At 39.8% G+C, this 19,530-nt stretch overlaps 1 protein-coding gene and 1 long non-coding RNA gene across 4 annotated transcripts; both read right to left on the bottom strand.

The window, feature by feature from the left end:
* Positions 1–7,748: 7,748 nt before the first annotated feature.
* Positions 7,749–13,454, bottom strand: LOC128787291 (uncharacterized). 3 transcript variants are annotated; one of them, XR_008430657.1, is made up of 7 exons: positions 13,194–13,454; positions 12,789–12,951; positions 11,561–11,667; positions 10,663–10,824; positions 9,506–9,656; positions 7,965–8,152; positions 7,749–7,851 (listed from the first exon to the last, which is right to left on the bottom strand). It is a non-coding gene; the product is annotated as an uncharacterized LOC128787291 (long non-coding RNA). The 3 variants fall into 3 exon arrangements; XR_008430655.1 differs by lacking the exon at positions 13,194–13,454 and having other exon boundaries at positions 7,750–7,851; positions 12,789–13,177; XR_008430656.1 differs by lacking the exons at positions 7,965–8,152; positions 13,194–13,454 and having other exon boundaries at positions 7,758–7,851; positions 12,789–13,169.
* Positions 13,455–13,843: 389 nt separating this feature from the next.
* LOC128787176 (inositol 1,4,5-trisphosphate receptor-interacting protein-like 1) lies at positions 13,844–15,520 on the bottom strand. The gene has a single exon (XM_053941149.1). The coding sequence runs from the start codon at positions 15,010–15,012 to the stop codon at positions 14,041–14,043; it is 972 nt and encodes a 323-aa protein (XP_053797124.1). The 5' UTR covers positions 15,013–15,520; the 3' UTR covers positions 13,844–14,040.
* Between the last annotated feature and the right edge of the window lie 4,010 nt (positions 15,521–19,530).

Below are 19,530 nucleotides of genomic sequence, written 5' to 3'. Positions count from 1 at the left end.
AGAACCTATTGCAAACATTGTCCATAGGAATATTTACTTAGAAGGAGAAATATTTCAATTTTCTTCTGCAAAAATTTTATTAAAATCTTCCACATGCTGTATATTGCACTGGAAAAAATAAATTTCACAGACACTTTTGACTCCTCAATATAAATCTTTGGTGTGAGAACTGAGATCATCTGCGTATATGACTACACAGCTTTATTTATATGTCATTTAGTAAAAAGAAAAGAAAGTACTTTGGCTGACTTCTTGGACTAATGCAGTGAGCAGCAACTGCAGCAAACAGGGCTGAATTGCAACAGTGTATAAATGAATGAGAGAAGTGGATGAATCCAATCAAAACAGAATGAGGTTAACTCAGATACATTTGGAGTATTTTGCTTGTGAGAGAAAAATTTTGAGCCATTAAGGGAAAGATTTGCTATAAAATTATAAAGACTCTACAGCATTTTAACTACATTTATAATGAGTAGCAAGGACAGATGACTGAGGCTAGATTAAGAACCAGCTCCTTTGGAGTCTTTAAATGTCTTCCTGAAAGAATTATTCTATCTGTTTCAAGAAGGGATGAACAAATCTCAGTGCACTGAAAAGGGGCACTGCAAAGAGAGCTGGTTACTCTCTGTTACAAAGAGAGCTCATTACTTAATCTTGGGAAAAAAAACTGAGAATTCCTCAATGCTGTGCAACAGAGAGAATTTGTCATTGCTGAGATGCACAAAATACACAGCAACACGTGCCCCAGAATGTGAGGGAAGGATTGTTCACCTGTGTGGATGCAGCGCAAATGGGATCTTTTCTGTTCAAATTCACCTGCAACCAAGTTTCCTTGCTACAATAAGGTATTGTTGTCCTCTGAGTGGAGGTAATTTCCTGTCTGCCCTCTCAAACCCTCTGAAGAGATGAGGTGCTATAGCTTAGCCAAGAAATGGCTGCAAATTTCATTTGTAATGAAAGATGCTTGCACTCAACCATGGGACTTTGTCCACATGAAAAGTCCACACAGTGGCTCAAATAAGCCAGAATTGCAACAGTTTATCTCTGAGAACATGAGAAATGTGTTTCTGACAGGAGCAGCAGCCCATCTGGTCCAGGACTATGCAATATGACAGATTCCTTAAGGTGGTCTGGGCTTTTCTCACATGTCCTTCTCCAGCTGGTTTGTGATGTTAGACACTATATCCAAGTCCATTTCATTCAGCCTCTGTTGCTCACAAAGCTTTCCTAAAAGCTAAAAACCTAAAAAGGCTGTTTTCACAACTTTCTGTGTCAAAGAAAAATTTAGAACCTGCTGAGTCAAGAAGTCCTAAAATCGATATCCTACTGATTTTACTGAAAGCCCATTTGTCTTCTTTTCACATTGTCCAGAAACAAGGACTTCTGCTTCTACCCTAAATGCCTCTCCACTTCTGAAGTTACCTTCTTTTCTAATGGACATAGCAGCAGTTGTAGGTTTTATTCTTGTCTCAAAATGATGATATTTAGGAAGGTACCAATAACAGGTGTGTCCACTCCTCAGAGGCTGTAGGATGGCACAATTCACTGACAAAACAGTCTGCCAACATTTTTATTAAAACCACACATGCACTCGCAAAAGCTGGGAACTGAGGTGAGACACCAAGGTGTGCTCCTGCTCTGCCTGTCCTGAGGACTCATCGCTTCCCATAAGGAGCAGCAAGAGGAGGTTTGGGCAGGAAGTTTCTTTTGGTGTTGAACCTCCTCCTGAAATAAACTGTGAAGCTTTCAAAATACTTAAATTAAAATTTCACTGTGCTCTGAGCCTCATTTTCTGGTGTCTGATTTGGTAACTATCTGATTTTCAGAAGAATTGTGCACTCTAAATCGTGGTTTGAGATAAAATAAATGCTATGCTTTAAGTTTCCAAACTGCTAATAACTTCAAAACTATGTTCCTTAAATTAGACTTCCCAAATGATCAATTATATTTTCATCTATTAGTACTTTAGATTTATAATTGAAAACCTGTCCTTTGCTTATTTCTTGGGGAAGTCACAAAAGTTTCTTCATGTTTTGCATGAGAAACACAGATGTAAGATTGCTGAAAAAACATGAACAGTCTAGTGAGTAATTAGTAGTTCTGTCTTCAAGGCCAAGCAGATAGAAAATGCACTTAAACAATGAAGAAGAAGGTGTCTGAAACAGCCACTTTCCAGTTTGCACCTTCAAAGGGACAGGGATTCTTCAAGAAAGCAAACAAACTCAGAAACCCGACCAGAGTTAGTGTGTGATCATACTGAAAGGCTCCTTCATAATGCAGTTTCTAATTTCAAATGACTGATTTAGCAATAGAGCCAGCATGAAATTCTTTGACAGAACCCTTTTGCTTTTTGAAGCCACAATTCCATCAAAATGGGAATGATTCAAAAATAAAAAGCTGATTTTTTCCTTTGACTTTTTGGGTAGGAGGAAAGAGAGCAATGTACTTTATCCCATTTTTACTTTTTCAAAGTCAAACTTTTATATGATTTTTTTTCTCTATCACGTGATAATATACAAGACAAAGTACAAGTGACAAAACTGATGGAACAACAAATGTACTTTCACAACAGAATTTCAAATTTATAGAGCATATCATAATTACATTTTAAAACCTGGTGCAGTTCCAGTTTTATTTATTTTACATTATTTTTAAACTTCTCTACGTAGATATGTTTCTATATATAAATGAGACAGGAAAAGGGACTAATTACAAATCTCAATAAGTTCTTTGTTTTGTTGTTTATTTTGTTTTTAATTCCATCAAGTGGCACTGGAAATGTTAAATTATTTGGAGATTTCACCCACGTGACTCTGTTTCAATTTTTTGTTAACAAGAATAGGTGGCAAACATTATTGTGGCCAGCCCAAGTAAAAGGCCATGGGCAGAAACATCTTCCACTTTCCCAGGCTGTTCTAAGCCCCTTCCAACCTGGCCTTGGACACTTCCAGGGATGGGGCAATCCCTCATTAGCTGCCAGCCCAAAAATTCAAACCTTTTGTTCAGTCAGATTATTCTTCCCAAGACTCTTTACATATATTCATTGTATAAAGCATATTTTTGGTGTGTGTAAAATGTCAGAATATGGAAAATACACCACCTTTCATACAGGGGATTCCACACTTTCATTTTATTTGTGTTCACCACTATTCTCACAGCAGCTGCTGCTCTCTGCAGGACATGGGGATTGTCAGGATTGCAATAGAAGCAGCTTCACTGCTGTTAATGCTGCTGTGTTGGGCTGTTCACTGGTGTCAGTGCTAATCTTATTTCACAGAAAATAAGCAAAATCTTATCTAATGCTAAAGACTCGATCATATTTATCACCTAAAAGACACAGCCCTAACATTTATCCCAAAAATGTGTGAACACATTGTCACAAAGCTACAGCTACAGGGATAATTTTATTGTTTAGCAAGGTTTATCTATATATGGGGGTTTTTGCTCTTTCTTTATAGAATGCTCAAAATAATACAAAACAATGACAAATCTCATCTGTATAAATATATTTAGACAAGTATGTCTGTCTGTTCATTTTTTCATTGCATCCACCATTATCAAGCTTCATCATTTCCTCTGTGTTGTCTGGTAGACCCAAATTAATTTGCAAGAGATTTTGCAAAATAAATATGCAAATATAGTTCACCAAAAAGGAAGGCAGCAGCCTTTAACTACTCGGTTACAACCTTTGACACTCTTTAGAAATGAGTGATACTAACTGCTCTAATATACATAAATGTGTACTTATCTCTTTAATATTCATAATATTTCATCTCATTCATCTGTCTCATCTCTATTCTGCATAGATCACCCATTTTAATGATAATACACCATGAATCATCTGTGGTGGTCCCCTTTCTGCTACTCCCCCAGGACCCTTCACTGACCCCATTTCTGTTTCTGAGAAAACTGATTTACATGTGGAGCAACTGCTGACCCCACTGGAGTTCAGGCTTTTAACACAACCCAAGTGCTGTTTTATCTTTATATCTGGGGCAGTCATTTCAAGCAGTGGCTTCACAAACAGCTGGCTCATCTCTGCAGGGCAGACAGCTGCAAATGGAAAGCATTAGTGCTGAGGGTGAAAGAGAAGCTATTCACATGCAGATAAAGCCCTCGAAATTTCAGCTCCTTGACTAAGACTCTCACCTAGCCTTGACCTTTCCTTCTGGAGGATCAATTCCATTTGGGTAACAAAGGGACCGACAGAAACCCTTAATGCCAAGTTTAACAGTTCCAATGTTCTTGATTTATTTAAATTAGTGAACATTTCTTCAAAGACCCAACTTTGCCCTATGAATTTCAGTAAGTTACAGCCAGCAGCCAGAATAAGAACCAAGTCCTTTGATTGAGAGGGGTTTTTTTGCATTAAATCTCAGAGTCCAGAAGAACATTTCATGACACTGTAGAGGATGTAGTGTCTAACAGAAGCAAATCAAAGAGTTCAAGGTTTTAATTGCCAAGAATAAACATTTTATTAAAGAAAAAGAAGATAAATGCATAAAAAGATGAAGATAGCCCACGGGATTTATATTCACTTTTATCACAGCAGAAGTGGTACTGCACTTTTTAGCTGGCCAAGCCCACCTTAGCAGCAGACTGGTTTAGGCACCATACTCCATTCTAGGTGCCTTTCCATCTTTCTGCCTCTCAGACAACACTTCAGTTCCTGGATGAATCAATTTGCCAGGCTATAAATATGTGAGTGGTCTACTAGGTAGGATGGCTCCCAGCTGAAAACACAAAGCCAAAGGAGTAAAGAGAGAAGGAAATGAGCACAAAAGGGGGACTGAACAATAAGGTACATTTTAGACTGCCAGGCGTGGGGGAAGATATATTTTTTTGTTGTTCATAAATGAAAAGGAAATACTATTTTTATTTGCTTTGCAGTGATAGCACAAAAATTACTCTTTTCTAATTTCTCCAGTATCCTCTCCTTCTGCTTTGCATGCACTTAATTACATTAACATCTTCTACTGAAAGCAGGCTGTCATCCAAAAATTAAAAATGGCCATTGAATATCATAATTTGCACTACTTAAAAAGAGATTATGTGGAAATAACTGTCTCAAATATGTTGCATGTGAAAGTCTGAATAAAAGGTCTAGAATTGGATGTGTGGATGTGCATGAACTTATATAAACTCACACACCCCAGCATATGTGTATCCATTATCTAAATAATGCCTCTAATGTTTTTCTTCAGATGGTTTGCACAAAAGATTCTCAGAGTGGACTTGATGCCTCCCAAGGGTCTTGAACGGCTTCACTTCTTTATAATTTAATTTTATTTCCCTTGGTACTGGTAAAGAAATAACATTGCCTTAGGTGAAATAGTGAGATTGTTGCTTTGGGCTCAAAGCACCTGTAGGTGCTTAAAACATGGTTCAGTGGTGGACCTGGCAGTGCTAGGTGATGGTTGGGCTGGATGATCTTAGAGCTCTTTTCCAACCTTAATTATTCCATGATTCTCTGGACACAGATTTGAGTAGGGGCAGTTTTGGAGATATCCATTCCTGCAGCACCACCCCCTTTATGCTGTGCCCTCTGAAACCACAGCTGTTCCTTTGATGTGGCAGCTTCCCAGAAACCTGTAAGAGCTGCAGGAAGGACCTCACAAACCAGGAAACCCAGGGGAGCAAAGCAGCATCACTGCTCCCATCCCACCAGGGAAGAGAGACATGCAGACAAGTGCTGGAGTAAATGGGAATACAGCCCCCAACAATTCCTTCTTCCCCTTCTCTCCTCGCTTTAACTGCAGTGGCTGCAGGGCTGCTTGTTCTCAGGGTTCTAATTTCTCCTCTGCCCTTAAAGCACAATTCTGGTTAATACAAAACATCTCAGCACAGTCTCCAAGCTGGTGCTGGCCTTTGTAGCCCATCTGCTGTGGTGTCTTTTTTCCCCTACTGATATTGGCTGGCCCAACTTCAAAGGTCAATGAGCAAATAGAGGAGCTTTCCTTACCTCAGGCAGGAGAGTTCTAAAATCCAGAGTTCTGGGGTTCAATGTCTGCTGTCTGGCAGTTCAGCCACCAGCACATCAGAACACCTGAACCACTTCCTCTGCAGAGATGGCTTTAAATAATGATATATTCCTGTCTTGAAAGTCTCAAGGCTTAAGCCTATTCCTCTTATATTCATGTCAAGGATCCTATTGATTTAAAGGGATTGGTTTTCAGCCATCAAACTAGAAATATACGCCTTTACTGGCAGGAAAAAATATAGGGTAAGATAGGAAGGGGAAGGATCCAGGATTTCAGTCATTCAGTAATATGTGCTGGATCCACCTTTGTTATTTGAATGTCAGAGAAATGTTGTTTGTTCCTTAAAGTGCAAACCCCCTCAAGGTGAAGTCCAAGCATGTCTATAATTGTAATTTCTCTTGACTGTAGGAAGCTTCTTCCTATTTCATTTTTTTCAATAACAAAGAAGATGATTGTAGTATTAGACTTACAAGGCACAAATTTATTTGTTGTGTTCCAAAACGTTGTCTAGGTGTTTTAAACAGAGAATAAAACAGAGGTGGAATTAAATAGAGATGGAATAAAAAATAGATTCAAGTGATACTTTTGAATACATATACAAAACTTTTTGTGTGCTTAAATGTATAGAAGAATTTTAACCCTGAGCTCAGTGAGACTGCTTGATTCAATAAATCCATGTGGGAATGATTTTTCAGAATCAAATTCTCAGTCTCAACTCCGTGAGGCAAGGACTTGTCCTCACAATCCTTGTCTGTGTAAAGGCTAACAGTATTTGAGTGTTATATAAATAGTAATTCACCACAAAGATTAACTGACTCCCCTTAAGGATCCCACTTGCTATTCAACAGGCAACTGACATTTAGTAGTGATGAATTTAAAACACTTGAGATAAAATCAATTTGTTACTTGTAAAATTTTAAATTCTATTGCCCCTCAGAAAGGTCCACTGAATTCTTGTAATGTGGCCAGCTATGTGGATTTCCATAAAGACTGCTTTGGTCAGTAATGTAATTTATAAATTACCTCTGATTTCAGTATACTTTGTTTGTGTATGTATGCATTGCATATTTGGTAACAATGCTGACATGGGAAAGGATGGAAACAGTTAAAATGATGGAGCAGGTTAAAAAGCTTTCACACCTAAAGATTAAGAATATAGGAAGACCAATTTCCTAACTGTTATGAAAAGCTCTTTCCTTTTTTTATAATTCTTCTGAGTTATACTCCAAGATTGAAGGTCTGAAGGAGTTGATCAGTCTGAGATCAGAAGCAGTTAGAAAGTTTTGCTTTGTGTTCATCTTTGTTTAGTCACAAGTCAGTTGATAAATCACAAATTTAGAGACAACCCTAAAATCTGATGTGGAAGCAGATATGACAAAAAAAATGCTTTGCGATTCTCTCTCAGGGTATCATTTTGTCTCTAGGTCAGTGTTTGAGCTGCTCTCCAACCTTACAGTGACAGTTCTGCTTTGTACAGAGAAAAAGGTTTCTTCATTTAAAGTGTCCTAAATTTAGCCCAAGTTAAGATTAAATATTGTTGAAACAGGGGAAAAAAGTGCTGAGTAACATTGTTAAAATATGACATAGAAGATAGATAAACTTCTTAAACAGAAAATAATGTCCATAACTTGAGGATTTCACCCTAAGGAGCATTGGGCTACAGTCCCACAGGGATGATTTGATAGAGGAGTTTGTCTTTCTCATTGTCAAGGACTAACCTATTTAATAAAATTTCTTTTCCTGTTATAATTCACATTATTTATTCTTAATTCAATTATTTCCTGCAAATATTTACTTCCTGTCCAGCTTGACTGAATGTGGACATCATCCATTCACTCCCTTGAGTCTTCTAGGTCCAACATGCAGACACCTGAACCATAAAACGTCCCCTCAAATTAACTCAGGAACACAATACAGGTGCTGAGACCCAAAGATAGACCCAAACTGATCATGTGTGATTACAGGCAATGCTCTGACACAAACCTTTCAAGTGTTGTACCAAGAAAGGCAAGCTGGAAATAGGAGGATAATTAGGCTCTTTCTTTAGCATGAGCACATTTCTGCAGCGCTGGAGTAATTGCAGCCTTGCTGTGATATGCAGAAACTTTCTCCGAAGGCAGAAAAAGGCTTTGGAAATTGTAGCCATTCAAGAGATCACTGGGTCTCTATTTCTGTTGAATTTTTAGGAATATAAGCAAATATAAGTTTTAGGCAAGCTTGCAAAAATTAATATCATCTCTGAGATTTGCAAATATTGCTCAGACTTAACTTATTTCCTCATCAGGGTTTTTTTACAAGCAGCTGCAGAGTGTTAAGACTTATGGTTTGCATAACAATTATGGCATGCTAGGAGTTTTCTCCCAGAAAATTACACAGGTACAAAAACAGAGTCTCTTAAATTCATGAGATTCAGCTAGACTCAAGTATTTATACACTTCTGTGTGTTTGGACATTACTGGTTGGCTTCATCTCACACAACTTTAGGGAGCTAAACATGAGAAATAAAAGTTGCTCATTCAGAGTGTGCTCAGATGACAAGATGAGAATTCCTACAAGAGCAAATGTCTCTCCTCATTGGTTACTGAGAGATTTAAGAATTCTTTGCCCAGAGAGGCTGTGGACATTCCATCCCTGGAAATGTTCCAGGCCAGGTTGGGTGGGGCTCTGAGCACCCTGGATAGTGGAAGGTGTCCCTGCCCGTGGCAGGGGTTTGAAACCAGATAATCTTTAAATTCCCTTCCAACCCAAATCCTTCTAGGATTCTATGATTCTAGATTTCTATTTTTAATTTAAAAATTTCCCACAAATAAAAGGCTACAAGGACCACACTTTTAATGTCCTAAAACTCCACTAGTCAATAATGAAGAAAGTATTTCAGTGTCCTAAATGAAAGAAAAAAAGGGTAAAAGTGTAACACATTTAAACTCTGGTGTTTGCAGATATCACAGGTAAAACTGAAGAATCCAGTTGTGTCTTAAAATTATATCTCTAGAGTTAATAACCTGAGTCTGATTCTTAAAACACTTGCTTTGATATAAGGAAATCAATGGAGTAATAGTGATCTGAATTTTTTCAGATCCAAATTAGAACTCCATATATTTACTAAATTATGCAAAAATATTCATTTGGAAAAAAAAAACTAGTAGACAAAACAATAGTCTTGAAACAAGGCCCTGAAAATAAGCAAATGTGGCCTGTGTGTACATATTAGTATAATTTTATGCTCCATTTCCAACATGGATATTACAATAATATTTCACACAAATTATAGGTCAATTTTCACAGAGATGCTGCCCTAAAGGTGCATGAAATTGCATTAGGAGGGGAAATTCACATCATACTTGGCAATCACAATTAAACAGAAAAGTAATGTTTTAGTAACCTCACAGCTTTGAAAGTGATGGTGGGTTTCATGTTGTAAAACTAATGTTCCACCAGAATGCACCAGCTGTAATTAAAATGGTTTGCATTGTTCCTCTCTCTCTGAAACCTTCTATGAATGCTAACACAGGCACCTGCCTTACCAGGGCTTATGCAGTTTTGTTATATTTTAATTTTCCATGCCAAAACAATTCTTCCTATGCTATTCCCCATGACCTTGTAGCTTTTTCTCATCAGTATAAAAACTTGAAGATAATTGCGCTTCATTCCTTTCTTGAGGTTTGGCTGTTATAGCTGGGGGAAAAAAAAAAATAAAGAGAAAACCATGAAGAACAGGTCAGGCCAAATTCCCAGATTGCTGGCCCATGGAATGGACAATCCTTCCAATGCCCAAATTCACCTGGCCAGAATCCCTGTGCTCCATATTTCTTATCCTCTGACTCTAGGACTCCAAATGGGCTTAATTAGTGAGAAACATTAGTCCCAAGGACTGAGATAGAATTAAAAGCTGATGACTTCTGGCTCAATTTCTTTGATTTTTTTAAACCCAGAATACAGATTTCTTGGCAGCTGATCTATAGACTCTTTATATTCCTTTTGTCAAGAAAATTTTCCCCCACACTTTGTTATTGTTTGGTAGATGCCATAAAGAGCAGCTAGCACCTGATTCTTTCCCTGGTAGATTCATCCTTTGTCTGCTTACTATGTTCCAACTGATTTCCAAAGGCCTGTTTAATTAAGATCTATATAATTAGCAGGGCAAACGAACAAAGAAGGGGAAATTTCTGGGTTTTGTGGCTCAATAGCTGATAGAATTTTTATCACTCACTTTTTTATGTGACTCAGTTTATCTAATAAAAATCTAATATTTAAAGAAAAAGAAAACCAAAACTTCCTTGCATTCCTCAGAGGGCAATTTGATTGTAATTCAGCTGTGCCTATAAAAAAAGAGCAATTTGCTCACCTCCATGGTCTCAGTGAAATGAGAGGTATGACTTTGTTCAAAAAGTAATTGCCTGATGTAAATGGACTTCCCAGTGAACGCCACCCACACCCCTAATTCTGTTTCAGAAAACTACTGGCATGCAAACCACAGGAAGTCTGACTAAGAGATTCAATGTCCCCAGATAACATCCACATGAACACAGTTAATCATTATTTAAGTACTCTCAGCCAGAACTTGGATTTTCAGATGGCACCATCCTCCCCTTCTATCCCGGGGGTGCTAGCATTACACATTTAAAGAGCAGATAACTAATGAAATGTTTTTATCAGTTTCAAGAGTGTGATTTATGCTCACCTGTACAGTCTTATCTCAACTGAAATCAATTTTTAATACACTGTGTGGGCCAGCTCTGAATTGCCATTCCAGGACTCACTGCTGTGAGATGTTGTGGACAGAAGGGGCTCTCCTTGGAATGTGACAATCTTTCCATTGGCCTCAGACTGCTGCTTTTGCTTCCTATGAAGAAATTAAATGTAAACATTTTCTTCAGGTCTCTTTAAGAGGCAAGTGATGTTAATCTTTTTTCTCCAGACATGGAAAATTATAGTTTTCTACTAAATGTTGTGTAGATGACTGGTAAAAGAACACAAATGAAGGAATTCATGCATCGGTATTTGAAATCTCATTATCTTCCCTTCTCTATAAAAGAGGTGCACCTTCACACCTACAAAATGTGCAACAGTCAGATACAGCACTACAAAAAAAAAAAGTTATTTGCATTTTGTTTCACTGGGTTTGGAGAAATTCTTGGATAACTGAAATAAATGTCTTTTTCTTTCTCATTAATTTTATCAAAGGAGTCCCACTATGTTTCACAATTGTCTTTATGCTCAGTGCTTGCCAAAACAATACCCGATTCCTCTGCTCTATAATTAAAAAAAAAAAAACCACAAATGGCTTTTTTGTTTGTTTTCTTTCTTATTTAATGAACACGCTATAGACTATGAGAGCTACTTCACATAAGAAAAATTCCCATGCTTTTAACTAAGACAAGTATAAAGCAAACCCTTCATTGCATGCCACTCAATATGGCTCACTTTGATTTTTCCTTTATAAGAGAACAGAATACAGCTTGGCAGGTCATCTATCCCTTCATCTGCACCGTGGCTAAATCACATTTGCCTTTTTTTTTTTTTTTTTTTGACAGATGTTTACAGATGTTTTGCTTGTAACAGCTCAATTAGTGACTTACTGGCAGATTCCACAGCCTGGGAGCTTCTGTCAGACCTGCTTCTTCACAGCTGATGAAAATGGTAGGAAAGCTTCTGGGCAGTATTGCTGTCCTAGTAGCTGAATGTCCTGAAGCACAGAAGTGGAGAACCTGCTCATGGCTGGATCCACAGGACAGCCTGGAATCACTTTTCTTTGTATGGATCTGCATTTTCTCTCACAGCAGAAGTCACTGTTGCTCCCCTGTGGGCTCTAAAATGGGAATTTGGACCTCATAACAAGGGCTGAGTTGTTCATGCTGATGGATAAATAAGAGAACTCTTAGCAAGCTGACTTGTGACACATTTAAAGAAGTGGAGCCTGTTGCCTGTTTACTCTGATCATGGTCTCTATATCAATAGTGTATTATTGTCTTTTCTTATTTGCCCAGAGAAGTTGTGGCTGCCCCATCCCTGGAGAGGTTCAAGGCCAGGTTGGATGGGGCTTGGAGCAACATGAATTAGTGGAGAAGAAATGAGATAATCTTAAAGTTCTCTTCCAACCCAGGCCATTCTGTGATTCTGTGATTCACTTCTCAGTAAGGCTTTTTTTAAAATGCATATCTTTGTGAGTATTCCTGAACTTTTTTTCTTAGACTGACAACCTTCTTTTTATTTTTATTTTAATTTTCCTCACCTTTTTATTTATACAGCTATATATATTCTAATATTTATGTGGCTGATGTTCTCAGATTTTCAAAGACACTAATACAGATCTCTAACAAAGCATGCCACCATGTCTGGAAAAAGAATCATAGGCTTGAATCATCTAAAATCAAGGGCTGGTTTAAGTAAACTGGGGAAACACAGACTTGAAAACGAGGCTTCCTAGAAGCATGGAATGGTTTGGGTTGGAAGGGACCTTAGAGATCACCTAACTCCATCTGTATATTGAAATTACCTGATGATTCCTACCTATTAGTGGTTGCTAGAAGTTTAGAACCATAGAATCGTAGAATAACTTCTGGCACTGCACAGGACAACCCCAAGAATCCCACCATGTGTGCAAGAACTTTGTCTAAATGCTTCTTGAACTCTCTCGTGTTGGTGCTGTGACCACTGCCCTGGGGTGCCTGTTCCAGTGCCCAGCCACCTCTGGGTAAACAACCTTTCCTGATATCTGTTCTAAACCTGCCCTGATCCAGTTTCATGCTAGTTAAGGGAGTGTGTCTCAGCTTGCAATCATGTGCTGAAATGAAGCCACAGTCTCACCTGAAGCACTCTTTGTAGGGTAGCTGAAGAAGTTTAACTGGGCGGTGTTCAGTCACAAGCAGTTCTTCCTGTATGCCAATTTCCTGCTCTGCACCAAACTTGTGGCTCACATTGGCGCTGATTTCACAATCTGAACTGCATTGCACTAGCCACTATAGGAACGCTGTGCTTGACAAATGATGAACTTCAGCTTCACAACGATGCTATTTTGGGTCTGACCAGAGCAGTAGGTATTGAAAATCTGTCTGCTGTGATTTGTTTCAGGAGATATCCTGCCCGGTATTCCAAAACCTGCACTGTGACTTTTATTGCAGAATTTCTGCAGGCATTTATATACTTTCAGACAGGCAGCTTGCTCCTCATGTAATGTAAGGACATTACATGAATGTTCCACTCTGTACTCACCATGAGTATGTAGATGTGCCAGTGCTGCCAGCAGGTGCAACCCCCTAACGCACTCTGCAAGGGCTGAGCTTTATTATTCTTTACAATGGATGAAATGATACATTAATTCACTTAGAGAAAAAAATAGATGCTTCATAGACAAGACTTCAACTGGGCAGTTGAGCCCCAGCTCAACTGCATTATGATGCAGCCCCAGCTGTATTATGATGCCTGTGGCAAAAGTCCTTTTGCCCATCAGCACAGAGGAAGAAATGCAGTCATCTCTCAGCATCCAGTCCTTCAGGCATGGATTATTCTGCTTATTGTTCAAGTCTGGACTAATATATGAAACATGTATTCAGTGATTTATGTGCTTTATTTGGGGTATTCCCTTATTCCTTATGTATGGGCAATATCACCTGAAAGTTCTTATGAAGTTAGGAAGTCAATAAAACAGAAGCTGGCAATATTATGACACTACAAAGCAGAATTCCATTTTTGTGCTGAACTGAAGGAAAATCTCAACCAGCACTTAACTGTTTGTTAATTAGTGGCTTATTTTGACAGTTATAAACTGGTTTTGTGCAGCAGAAATGTTCCATAAAATGTTCCATTAAATGTTCCATAAAAATGCTAAAACTCTTGCTTTTGTCAAAAGGAAAAAAAAAATCTTAAATTTTGCTCCTTTATTAGAATTTGGGCAGACCAGATCCACAGCCTTTCCCTCACTTCCTCGTGTGAGGCACCCTGTCACAGACCATCAGGGTGGCCAGCAGGACCTGTCTTTCCCAAGCCCATGCTGCCAAAGAGGCTTGTCCTGTACGAGCTGCGTGATGGCACTTGAGATGATCCATGAGGAAGCTGCTGCCTACTCCAGGACTACGAAGCTGCCTGTTCTGCCTTCATGCACTGCAAAGAACACCTCAGTGCAGCTCTGCTCCTCGGAGGGGCTGCTCACCAGGAACTTGCAGGAGCGGGAGCAGGGCAGCAGCGTCAGACGCCAGCGCGGCCACTGAGGCAAACGCAGCCAGGCTGCACACAGCAAGTTTTGCACCCAGATGGAGATTTGCTCCACATTTAGGTAGAAGCCCGTGCAGAGGGTTTCTAGGACCAGTGATTTGTGATCCCACAGCAGCTCCTTGCCCCAGCGATGGACAAAACATGAGGAATATCCCATCGCAGGCTCCATGGAGCACGTGCACTCCAGTACCACACGGATGTCAGAGCACCTCTCTGGGTGCTGCCTCAAAGTGTCCTGCTCCAGGATGAAAGCGTGACCAGGGGGTGGCCGCAGGAACACGAGCAGCTGGTAGAAGATTCTATTCTCGAAGATACTCCAGGATTCATGGCTGCCATCCATTCCTCTGCCTGGGTAAATCTGTGGCATGGAAGTCCTCCTGGAAAACTCTCGGCTGATACACAGGAGGTCATGCACGAGCTGCTTCAGATTCCTGTGTGGGTCAGGCAGCTCCTGCACTGGTAATGGGGTGGACTCAGCCAAAAGCCTGGCACCACTGCATGCTCTGTTGAGGTTTTGTTTCCCCTTGTTATCATCATTGCTGCTGGAGGCAAGCTTCCTTTGCCAGGCCAGCCATGAGACCTCCGCCAGCATGGCCGCTGCAGTGGCCCAAAACAGCCAGTTCTTAAACACATAATGGACAAGAGCTCCTTCCAGGGATCTCATCTGCTCAACCTCCTGCCACAGCCGTGTCATCTCCTCATGAAGGAGCTCCTTGCGCTGCTGCATCTGTTGTGCCGTGGCCACGTCGGCCTGCGGGTCGTGTGTCAGCCTGGGCAGCGCGGCCAGCACGGCCACCAGGAACGCGACTGCCACGGCCATGGCCTGTGACAGGTGGGGGAAAGGGGCCGGCAGGGAGAGGGAGCACGAGACAGGGGCAGCAGGACAGGAGCTGCCTGGTGTTGGCTCCCACTGTGACCTGTTCTCTGCGATGTCACAGCCACCAGGGCCACATGACGAGGTTGACAAGCCCCAGACTCCATCCCCACCCCCTGCTCAGTGAGTTCTGGGTATCACCACACTGAATGCCAAGAGACACACAGGAGCTCCCACAGGGTCCCTTGGCAAAGCAGACAAACCCCCAGTGCCACCACAGAGAGCCCTGAGCCCCTCTGACCCATCCCGAGTGCCTGGCCAAGAGGGATTAGATCTCTTGCTTTGGCTTAGAAAACCCCCATGGCATTTTCCCCAACCTTCATCCTGCCCAACCTAATCGTGGAACAGAGCAAAGTACTGAAAAAATCAGATAAAAAAAATTTCACAGGCTGACAGAATCAGAGGGGAGCCTTGAGATCATGCTAAACTTTGATTAAGTTGAGCCTGGGCTTATGTAGGATAAAATTTAGTGCGTGTTTCTGCAAAATCTAATAAATATCGACAATCAGCAGAGACACTGACTTGCCTGTTATCTTTATTACTAAGGCCAAGTTTCCCAGAACAAGGAAAGATTTTGTGTAAGAGCTAAGACAATGTATTAGTGATACTGTGGGATATGGATGAGATGTCCAGCTCTGTCTTGAGCTCCAAGAGTGAAGTTTAGCTGACGCCTGAAGAGGTCAGTGACAGACCCTGACTGTCCTGAGGGGACAGAGCAGGCCCACACAAGGTCTTTGGTGAATCTGAATTGTTCTGGCCAGATGTACAATAGAGCTTACAGACAAATGTCAGGGGTTTTCTGTGGTCCCACAGAGATGGGATTAGTAGAAATTTTTATTTTTGCTGATTGTTTTCAGTCAGAAAGAAGTAGCTCACACAGAGAGACACGTGCACATGACTGTGAATGCATCAGCCTGGAGATAACAACATTCACAGTATGTAGAGACATCACAGCTCAGGGACAGAGGATGTGACCTGAGTAAAATCAGTCCTGTGATTTACTGAAAGGTCCTCTGCAGATACAAAATCTGGGGGTGGGAGCTGGGCTCTGCTCCCTGACAATCAGTGATAGGATGACAGGACAGAGCCTTAAGCTGCAGCAGGGGAGGTTTAGGTTGGACATCAGGAGGAATTTCTTCACATTGGGATGGCCTGTCCAGGGAGGTAGTGGCATCACCGTTTGTGGAGAGGTTTAAGGAAAGACTGGATGTGGTGTTCAGTGCCATGGTGGTGTTAGGTGACCACCAGATCATCTAACATGATATCACCTAATGATCACCTAATGATCTCAGAGGTCTTTTCCAACCTGATTGCTTCTGTGATTCTGAGGGGATGTTTGGAATTGCAGCATTTGCATTAAGTGGAGGCTTAGGGTATTCCCTGTCCAATTTCCCCCACTGAAAGATGTCTGAGTGCTGTTTCACTGCTTAGCCCCTTAGACACAAAAACCTTACTATAATGATGTTTCTAGCAGGTGGTATTATGTGTCCTGTAGCTCTCTCAGACTTGGCACCATGAAAAATCCCCTCCTTTCATTCTTATTTTAATGCTTAATGTAGTTAAGTCTTTTTCCCCAGTAGACTCAATAAAATGCAAAACTCATTCCCTTTTTTATTTCTATTTGGTAGAGATATATACAAATATATTGATATTCATGAAATTGAATTTTATCTATTCTTACTCCACTCCCCTGTCTCTCCTCTTTCCTCCCTGTATTCATATTTATTGCATTAACTTTATCAGTCAAATTTGAATTTTATTGTGTCACCAAAGGAGAATATATTTCATCAGCAGAGGAATGCACCAATTCTTCTGAGGGTTTTTCCCCATTATGAAAAAACATTTCCCTGGTAAATGGTTCCTTTTGGAGTGTTTCCAACAAAGGTGTTTCCAGAGGCCTCATTTTCAGCTGCTGAGCACACAGTGTCAGCCTCAGTATTGATATTTACCGGGACATTTTATAGCTTCTGCAGGAAGGGATTTGGATGTGTCTGTTTAAAAAGATGTCATTTAACATATTTATCTAAAATGTCTCTATAGAACTGTATTCATCCTTCTAGGCTTGATATTAAGGTAACTGGCCAGTGGATCAAATTCATGAGATAAATTCATGAAAGATATAAACATGAAGAAGCAATTTGACTGACAGAAAATGTGTGTAAGCAGGTATAAGGGTAGGCAACAGGAAACACCCTCTGCTCTGCCTGAAGCCCTCACTGATTCTGTTGCCAAACTCCTTCTTTCCATTTTAAGGCAATATAAATTCACATTAGGGATGAAGTAACATCTGATTAGTTGGTATGAAAGTCAGCATTGACCTAACCTTACCCACAGAATGTGGGAGACTTGTCCCAGAGTTAGGCATCCTAATGTGGCAGTAAATGAAGCTCTCCTGATTTTCATGAAGTCCAGACCTAGACTGGAAGTTGTAATTTTTGCAAGTTCTTTTGCCTTTAGCCTTATTTCACTCATGCTTTATAATTTTGAGACTGCCCTATTATGGATTGGAAACATATTTTTTCAACTGCACAAGCATTGTTGGTGGAAAATAAGATGAAGGCTAACCCTCAGTTCATTCATAAAGAAGAATCAGAAAACATAAAGATACATTGCAAACCCTGGGGAGAGTATCCTCTAAGAGAGATAAAAAGAGAAATCCCCAAAGGGTTTAAAAGAATGAATAAAAACAGAATGTTTCTGTCTCTGCCACAACATGGTATGAAGGGTGATTTCTTCAGGCTCTCCCTCCTATCTCCTTCAGAACAGGACATCCTGTTTGCTTGCTTCAGTCCTTTTGGGGTAACTGCTCTTCTGGTGAGTTTTGCCTCATATATACCTGGTTTTACAAAACCCTGTCAAGACTTTGTCTCTTATTCCACTCCCCTCTTCAGCTTCACTTAAGGATCCATCTGTACAATTTCTTCATAAAGGCTTTTATTTAAGGGAACAGCTCCTACCCCAATGCACTTTTTTCAAACAGCAGCTGTGCAAGGCTGGCCTCATAATTTTATTCAGTTATCTTTATTTTGATGTGAAACATTAACTTAAATAACTCTGTTGGATTTTTTTGTGCATCCCCAGGCAACTACATGCAAAAAAAACCTCCAGCATTTAGCACTGCCTCCACTTCTTTCCTTTTCCTGGATTCTAAATTCAGACTTTTCCATTTTAATCTGCCTCAGGATATTTAATTACTGTATTTGTTCGTATCTAGGCCATAACTATTTCTAAGGTATTTCATCACATATATGCTAATGAAATGTGCCAAACCAATGCTTGTTCTTTGAATGGTGGATGTCTAGGATAGATGAAAAAAATTTCCTGATGGAAACTATCTTCATGGAATTTGAACATTCAAATCCAATCTTTTTTTTTAATGTATTCTTAGATATAACTTTAATCTATCTATCTATCTATCTATCTATCTATCTATCTATCTATCTATCTATCTATTTATCCATCCATCCATCCATCCATCCATCCATCCATCCATCCATCCACACACAAATGCAAACATTTAAATTGCTGATATAAAAAGAAATTATTATTTTGCTGCTGGTGCCAGTACTTGAGGAGTTTTTTTCTCTTTCCTAAGAGAAGTTGATTTGGTTTTAAATCTCATATTATATTCATGGCTGGAGTTGAACATAATTTCTAAAGATTGTCCAAGAAATCTGTGTCCAAACAAAAAAAAAAAAAAATCAGTTTATCTAATTCTGGACAACATATTCTGACATAGCCACAGAAAGGAAGGAAGAATTCATTAGTAAATAACATTTTTGCTCAATTTCTACCTTACAGGTTGTGAACAGCAAACCTCACAGCATTGATCAGTAGACTTTGAATTAATTTTCTTTTAGAGGAAAACTTGTGCTGTCCATGGTCATGAAGGAATGAAAGCAAACAGGCCCATTGTGGATGCAGGGGAAAAGGAAACCCTCTATTTCCCCTTGGAACAGTACAGAAATTATTTGGAAAAATAGTGCATCCTGAAGCTTGGAGGGAAATCTATTCCTATCAGCGACAGATTCTTAAAATGTTTGCATTCTTTCCTGCTTTCTGATATAGAGAACCATTACTCTTCTCTTTCTCTGCCTGTACAATTGTCTCCAGAATATGTGTCTTTCTACTTTCAGCTTTCCACAGGAGTTAAACTATGTCTGAAAACTTTTTACACTAGTGCAGTTTGGCTCCCCCAACTCTCTCCAGACTCTGCTTTCCCCACCACAGGCACACAGTAATTGCATAACATTGATGTTATTCTGCTGTTTTTCAATTCTAATTCTGTGCTGCCATACTTCAAAATACCAATTTGTTTCTCAGCATCTACAGTGTATATGAAACAAGACTGTACTGTTAGCCAAGCTGTCCAAACTGATTTGCTCCTTTTCAGGCATTTTTGGTGTTTTAATCAGTTTAGTTCCTTACAGTGGATACAAACATTTTTTTTTTTTTAATTTACAG

Source organism: Vidua chalybeata, chromosome 4 (assembly GCF_026979565.1).
Source record: "Vidua chalybeata isolate OUT-0048 chromosome 4, bVidCha1 merged haplotype, whole genome shotgun sequence".
NCBI lineage: Eukaryota > Metazoa > Chordata > Aves > Passeriformes > Viduidae > Vidua > Vidua chalybeata.
Note: the sequence above shows the minus strand (reverse complement) of the source record. Positions and strands in the feature narration are given on the sequence as shown.